The following is an 8,502-nucleotide window of genomic DNA, read 5'->3' as shown; positions in this document are numbered from 1 at the left end:
GGCTGCACAGTTGGTTGGAACTAGTAAAGGACTATGAATGTGAAATCCTATACCACCCAGGAAAGGAAAATGTCGTTGCATATGCTTTAAGCTGGAAGACTTAAGGAAATCTAGAAGCATTATCCAGAATAGAAAAGTCGCTACAACCACTACAAGAAAAAACAGTATTCATAACACTTAAAAACTGCTATCCGGGACTATTGATAGCACTTCTGAAAATGCTAACATAGCCCCTGTTATTAAAAGTCCAGTCTTTTCTATAACAGTTTTTGAATGTTATGTTCGGTGTTATCTTAAACTATTCAATAACACATTTTTAGATGCTATAATATTGAAATAATAACATTTAGATAGAGTTTTTGGTTATAAATTTGAAATTTAATCTTGTACTTTTTTCATAACACTTTTCAACTGTTACATTTAATTATTTTGATAACATTTGTAGTTTGTTATATTATATAAACCATAACGATTTTTTACGCTTATAATATGTTTCTAAATCATAACATATTAAGGTTTTTTATTGTGATAATGGTACTTATAAGTTTTTTGTTTAATTAAAAGATTTTCATTATTGTATTTTGATAAAAAAAAATCAAAATTAATCATAAAATATAATTCTCAATAGATTGATAAACCATAAGTATTACATTAAACAATAACTAATTCAAACTCTAAATGTGTCTATTTCATGAGATCTTAGTTCTAACTTAAATTTGAAAGCATAACATAATAAAGTATTATAATCTTGAACATTTTTTACTTCAAAAATGAAAAACAAAAAATTACAAGATACACAAAAGTAAACCATGCACAAAACTTGCTCCATCCTTCAATTCATCATCCTTTGTGCACTTGTCTTTGTTGTGAGTCCATTTGTTGTGCACTCGTCATATACCTGTTTCCCTTTCTTATTTCCCTATCTTCCACAGGTCCATGTGTAATCCTCTTTGCAATAAAGCCAGTTGTAGTCCACAAAAGTCCTATTGCTTTCAAGCTTATGTTAAGCTCCGTCTTTAGAGCACTGTAAGCTCCAGTCACATCTACACACCTGTAATATTCGAGTGTAATAATGGAATCACACCAGCAATTACTTAAAGTGGTAATTCTAGGGCTTTTATAAAAAAAAAACATAACCAAATTGCCTTGTATTAATTAAAATGTCACAATAGAGTGAAGGTATTATTCTGTTGAGATTATATATGAAACACCACAAAGAGTACAAAGCATAAACTAAGCACAACGATAGAAGTCAAAGATAAATTCTTAATCTGCATAATTCTTGCTAATTTACTCAGTAAAAAATTCAATTTTGTTAGTAAAAAGGACTTAATTACTAAAATATTAAAATTTTAGGGACTAAGCTGCTAAATTGTAATAAGTAGAGTATTGTTCAAAGACTAATAGAGACAAATACCCAAAGTAAAATCATTATGGTAAGGTTCAAAGAGATATTACCACTCCTAATCCAAGCATTGTGTAAGTTGTCAAACCAAATCCAACTAGAGCATTTTTCCAAAAGCGCCCTGTGGATACATGCAAATAGATTGTGACAAATGCTCTACAAATTAAAGTAATTCTAATATGATACTTCTAAGAGGACTTATAAAGAGAAATATGTATGTTTCTCAAACATGGAATTTCTAAAATAATTTCCCAACTAAATTCATAATACAATTTCTACTTATATACCGGCCCAGGGAGAAAGCTTGCACTCAAATTAAACAAATGGTCAACTAATATTTAGAGTGCATAATAATGTGGATATAATCATTGGAATGGTGGTATTTAGATTTATGGGTTATCTTGAAGACTGTTTTGTCAAGAAACTTGCCACCCACTACAACAATCACAGGGTTCAAAACATGGCTGCACCTAAAATGCAGATTTGGATATTATGATTTTACATCCAAGCTCTAGAATAGTTGTTGATTACAACTAGGCCTCAACCATATGATTCAAGTGGTTGAGGTAGAAGACACAAAGGAGAATATTACCTGCACAGCTCTTCCACCGTCAAGAAATAAAAATGTAGTCCAAATGTAGGTACATTGTAACATTCTCCATTCCAAGTAATCTTGTTTCAAAGACATCAAATTCACTTTAGATGACCCTGAAAGAAAATGGTTTAGAAAATGATCTAGCCACTAATTTTGAGAGCTATGTGTTCACGTTCTCTTCCATTACTTTCCGAAGTTTACTACACTTTACTTAAAGTTATATATTCCAAAAAATTCTAGTACTGTTTCATTCACTTATGGTATATTTTGATGAAATAATTTCCTTTTAAGGAATAATGACCTAATTACTTGAGTTGAGATTATGAAGCTTCTTGAACTTTGATTTAAAATGTGAACACTGCTAGAAAACATTCAGGCAAGGGTTACTTTAGTTTTGATAAGAAAATGTGTGTCCCTGTGGATATGGGACATGCCTAACACATCTAATTGCAATTGTATTGTTCTGAGTTGGTGTGGTGGGGCAGGGAAAGAAGGGAAAGAAATTGTAGAGAAAAAATGTATTAGAATTTTTTTCATAAAAATATGACATAGAATCCTTATCATGGTATATTATTTGGTCTCTGTCTTGATAATAGAATTTACAAACTAATACAGTTATAAATAATTTACTTAAGATAGTATTTCAGGTAATGAAATGTTTAGTGAGCCACTAATATCAAAGAAACATTCATTAGAATCAATGTTTTTCTTTGAGGGGCTTATCAGGGATCTAAAATGGCTCTATGATCAACATTCATTCGTTGCATTCATGATTAATTCTAAGTAATCAAATAAAAGGTCAATGGATTTTGAGGCTGGTACAAGAGATATTATTTGATAAAAATTGGCTTTAAGCAAAACAGAACTAATTAAGTGAAGATATAAATCATTCAAAATTTCTCATGGTTTAATCAAAGATTTCATTGGAAATTTTCTTCCATGAATTTTATATGAATGGAACCTTGTTTCTTAATTAGAATCAAGAGAAATTATTGGACACAAAAGTTTTCAATGCCAACATAGAATTAGTAGGAGCATACTTACAAAGCAATGTTTAAAGAAAGTGATAAGAGAACAAACAGTAGTAGAAAAATTACTCTTCGAAACAAATGAAACAAATAAACACTTGTGAACAACCATTTAGGCTATGATTTATTTATTCATAGGCTTCTGTGGCCGTTACAAATTTCAATTATATTTATATATTTATTTAGATGAAGATAGAAAGCAAAACATAAATATCACACCAAGACATAATTCTTCCTAAGATATAAATTCAAATGAGCAATTTCTATTTATAACTTTGTCAAACAATTTCTTGTATCTTAAAAGAGAAGGTAAAGAGTATGATCTACATTGTTTTCTACCAAATTTTGTTAGTGCTATGATTTATTTGTGTAGAAAGAGGCTGTGAATTTTGTGGCAAGACAAATGATATTGGTATTGAAAAATATATCTCTACATTTTGTTGACAAAAAACAGCCTGTAAATAATGAAAAATAACCTTCAATAAGCAGAATTTTAGCAGATAATGACATGTCCTATTATGCATCAATAAGATTGGAAGAGAAGATAATGATTTTAAATGGTTATGGCTACTCTAATTTTGATATGAAAATGTGTCCCTTCAGATATTAGACATGCCTAAGACATCTTATTACAAATTTTAAATTTTATGTTCTGAGGTTGTTTGGTGGGGTTAGGGTTGGGGGCCAAGAAAAATGAACTGTTATTTTATTTTAGGGCAGCTAGATCTGAACTTTGAATCCATAATGATGACTGGTTAGACAATACCATGTGATTCCACAAGGACTATACCTCACTTGACCCCTTCTAGCTAATTTTCGCTATAGTCTTGACCATTCCTTTCAATGCAATAGATATATCTGTCCTATACATCTTATCAAAGACTATTGGTTATAAATACACATATGAATGGGGATCACTACCATCCTAAGTTCTCAAACTCAAAAGTATCAAGCTAATTTCATGACTTTTATTTGATTGGAACTTTTTTTTTATGAATATATCATAGACTACTTGTCCCAAGTTCTTGGTCTACATTCTGTTTTGGTATTTTCAGAAACCAAACAGAGTAAAATTCTTGACATAGATTATGATCAGCAATATACTTAGGAAAGTAAAATTAAATTAAGTGTGCCTCATCACGAAGATAGGAGATAGTTTGTTTGTACAAGAAGTCGTCACATAAAAAAAGTGTATATTCTTTTATCAAAGTTATATTTTAATCGAGGATAAAGCCTTTTCTCTAATCATAAACCCTTCTTGCTACTTTTCTCAACCTAATATTCTATGAAATAGTGATTAAAATTTCCTCTCTATTACTGAGCAATAGCGAGGATTTTAAATGTCCTCTCTATAGTTCAGCAATAGAGACAAAGTATTAGCAAGGAAGTTTAATGACAATTTCATTATCGCTATTCGATATAACAAGGATTTAGAAAGCTTTAGCGAGAAAAAAATTCATCTCTAAAACCCGATTTTGTTATAGTGCCAACACAAAATGATATTTCGGTTTCTTTAAGAAGGAAAAGGACCCTAAAAAGAGAAGCAACTCGGGCAGAGATGCTTGCAATACAACTGAAAAGGACCTCAAAAACTATACAAAAAGATTATTACACCATTTACAAGTATATGTTTTTAACAATCTAATTAATGTACCAATCATCAAACAAACCAAGCAAACACAATTCAATTATAAAATAGTTATACTAGATAAGTCTATATAAAAGCAAACACCATTTTCCCCTAGACTAGCATCTAACCATCTGCCAATATCAATTCAACTAATTCAAAAACGCATGCATGTTTTCTTCCTTATCTCGCCACAGCACACAAATTTCTCAGATCCTACTTCACTAAGACACACAAGTTCTCAACCTTCCGTTATCACCACAGCACACAACAATGATCTCAGAACCTACTTCACTATGGATGAATATTTAAGATATTCAAACTCCTCTAACATTTGCATAATATTAAAACAAAGGTAAAAGGCATACCTCTTGCAAAATGCAAACAAAAGTAAGAGTCTCTCGTGAGAGATTGCTTGCACACCAAGTATTTTGCCTTTTCTCTTGGAGGCAGCCTACCAAAAAAGTTTTAACTATATTACAAAGAGAATAAAAATATAGAGATAGAGACATATATAAGCAATATGACAGCACCAAACAAAAATCTCATTATTTATGATCAAAACCCATACAATCAATATTATATATTTTCACATGAATAAAAGTCTGATAAAATCATATTATAGAATATGCATAAATCAAATCTGTAAAATCCAAATTTCATACACAAAAGCCAACAAAAGGACTAAAGAAAAGGTAATCTAAATCCATATTCTCAAATCACAAACATTAAGTATTAAGCACCATATTCTTACACTTAAAACATCTCTAATTTTTCTCTTTGTATTCTCTTAATTAGAAACAATTCCAACACAAAAAATTATATAAACCTGAACTAAAGGGGAAATGACTTACCTTCATCAGCTGCAGCAAAATAAATTATTAAAAACAAAAGCAACAACACAAACCAAAGAAATAATCTTTAAGGAAAACCAACAAATTAAAGCCCACTTAAAGGATCTTGACACAACCATAATGTGAAAATATAAGGTTTATTTATAAAAGTTCTAGCAAAAAAAAAAACAAACATATTATAGAACAGAAAATATAAATAACCAATATGCAAGAAAACATAAAATTATGTCAAATAATAAAACATAACCAGTCATGTAATGAAAATTTGTTACATAATGATTAAAAATAAATCAAATATCACTTTAACATACATTTTAAATCAAGTTAATGGTACTTTAGTACTTTAGAAAACACAATCAAAACTATGGTTCTTTTAACACATATAAAAACTAAAATGCACTTTAGAACAAATAATAGCAAAATTTTCTTTATTGACTTACTTTCTGATTAAAATTAGCTCAATGAAAGGGCTAACTTAAATATATGTAGGTAGCAAATGAAAATAATATGAAGTCACTCAATTTCTTAATTGAATAGAGATGAAATAGAAAGCTCAACACCTTGAATTTGATCCAAACTAAGTGTAAATTCTTGAGCCAAAAACTTGAGTCTCAAAGAAAATAAAGATGGGATCAAAAGTAAGAGCAAACTCAGTAGGTCATTTCTTCCAATGCTGAGAGTAGATAAACCATATACATAAAAGAATTTCATGATTATAAATGAAGCATACTTGTATGAAAATATTTCACCTTGAGTTTTCCAATTTCCTTCAAGCTTAACATCACTAGATCAGAGTCTAAGTGCATGCCTGCACAAAGAATTAAGAACAATGTCATCCTAGAAAACATTAAGAAAACTTTCAGCATCACAGATGTACTTACTTCAACAACCATGCAAAAGATAGAAATCAAAGCTAACTAAGTGTTTCTAAGTCATAATACAGTGGCCAAAGTTATAAATAGAAAGTGCAAAAAGTAAGAATTAAGTATTCGTCAACCAAGAATGAGACAAATTAAAAGCTTAACTAATATGAGAGGGGCAGGTATATGTCTAAACATTCACAAATTTTTTTTTACCAAAACAAGCATGTTCATATGAAATGAAAGATACAAATGCTCAAAAGCAGAAATGCAACTAAGTTGAAGGGCCACTAAGATATGCAATGTTAGAGTGTCAAAAACAGAAAAGAGAAACAATAGCTCCACCACTTGAACCTCATACATGAAAAATTCCTTGTACCGTATTTGCAATTAATGCTAAATGAAAAATAGAACTGAGAGGGCCAATAGAATTGGTCTAATATATTCACTGAAAATACAATGAAAAAAGAAAAGGCAAAAAATGCATAATCCATTAGTCAATCCAAAGTGAAATCCCTATGCATCTCAGCTCACAAATGACTTTCAAAAGCTCAATAATAGCATTTGAATTAGTATGAAATTTGTACAATGAAATTTATTCCTAGTGTTCAAGTTATGTATCTATGTCCCAAAAAAAATAATACAAATTATACAATAAAACCACGTATATTGATCATAATACCAACTCAAAATTAGTTAACTAAAACTTGAACACATTCACAAATGAAGTCACGTGATATCTGTGTAAAATGAACCTCTCAGTGGCCTCAGTGCTTTTTCAGAAAGTGAAATTCTTGTGACAGACTTTTGTTCATAATCTGAACACCTCCTAAACAAACAATTATTTCTCAGTTATGATATTAAAGTTGGTTTGCAATTAAATATATAAGAAAAAGATATTGTTGAAATATTCACTGAGGTGAGGAGAACACAAATCTATTCTGACTTTTTCACTAATAATTGTATAGTGGATTTAGTTTCACTTTAAAATATGCCTCAAAATATCTATAAAAAAAAAGTGTCAAACACCCACTTTTTCAACAATAAATTTATATGAAAAGACTAACCCACGAAAAAGATCTTTCCCAAATTCATTGTAATCTCTAATAAGAGTTTCAACTTCCAAACCAAGAATCCCAATCACCGCTGAAAAAGGGACCCAAATAAGTAAATTTAGAGCTCAATTTATTAAAAAAAAAAAACAGAACTCTTAAATAAAAACACTCAATCAAAGACAATTATATTCATTATTCCTCAAAGTTCAACTACTTGAACAAAGTCCCAGTAATTTATATCATCTCATATCCATTGCAATCAACCTCATTTGCTTCAAATTGAACACATCCTCTATCAGAGTGCTAAAATAATCAACTTTCAAAACAACAATGTAATGACACTGAAAAAGAAAAGAAAAGAAACAGCTAGAAATGTAATGTGATGGATTTTGGGATTTCTAGAAACTCACCTTCAAGCTGGTTCTCACTCAAGTCCAAGAAATCAAGCCCTTTTTTTTCCGAAATCCATCTTATTTGGGAAATTTACTGATCTTACTGATTAAGAGGAATTAGCTCCTTTTATACAGAGGATAAGTTAGAAACTAACAGAGCTAACGAAACTGTTAAGAAACAGTAAAATAGAATAACAAGGCCAAACAACACAAATACACACATATATATATACATATACATTGATGATCTGATATGAAATTGAAATCTAAATTAAAAATTACCTCACAGTTTCGAATACTCTGGCCTGGTTTCGTGCTTCCAGTAGGAGAGTTAGCAAGCGCGCGACTCGTGAGGGAGATGGCTGGGTTTTTGCTTCCAGCAGGAGAGATAGCAAGCACGCGACTCGTGAGGGAGATGCCTGGGTTCTTGCTCCAGCAGGAGAGACAGCAGCGGGAGAGATAAACACAGAGGGGGGGATGAGAGACTCAACGACTACAGCACGGACGTGGTCGTGGTGTGCTTCAGTTGCGTGAGTACCGGCGTGAAGGAGGCTTCAGGTGTGTGGTTGTGGTGTGGTTCAATGGCGCGAGGGTTAGAATGCCGAGAGAACGTGAGAGAGCGAATGAGAGAAAGAGCAAGGGAGAGCGAATGAGAGAAAGACTGAATGAGAGATTAGGGATAAGTT

The 8,502-nt window shown here is 31.0% G+C and overlaps 1 protein-coding gene across 2 annotated transcripts; it reads right to left on the bottom strand.

Annotated features, from left to right (window-relative positions):
- Positions 1-916: 916 nt before the first annotated feature.
- Positions 917-6,914, bottom strand: LOC133789694 (uncharacterized). 2 transcript variants are annotated; one of them, XM_062227470.1, is made up of 4 exons: positions 6,259-6,914; positions 5,024-5,109; positions 1,459-1,526; positions 917-1,051 (listed from the first exon to the last, which is right to left on the bottom strand). In XM_062227470.1, the coding sequence occupies exons 1-4, from the start codon at positions 6,400-6,402 to the stop codon at positions 1,044-1,046; spliced, it is 306 nt and encodes a 101-aa protein (XP_062083454.1). In that variant the 5' UTR covers positions 6,403-6,914; the 3' UTR covers positions 917-1,043. The 2 variants fall into 2 exon arrangements, with proteins under 2 accessions (XP_062083454.1, XP_062083453.1); XM_062227469.1 differs by lacking the exon at positions 917-1,051 and having other exon boundaries at positions 1,361-1,526.
- Positions 6,915-8,502: the final 1,588 nt, after the last annotated feature.

The sequence above is a fragment of the Humulus lupulus genome, chromosome 7, assembly GCF_963169125.1.
Source record: "Humulus lupulus chromosome 7, drHumLupu1.1, whole genome shotgun sequence".
Lineage (NCBI taxonomy): Eukaryota > Viridiplantae > Streptophyta > Magnoliopsida > Rosales > Cannabaceae > Humulus > Humulus lupulus.
This window is presented reverse-complemented; position numbering and strand designations above follow the sequence as displayed.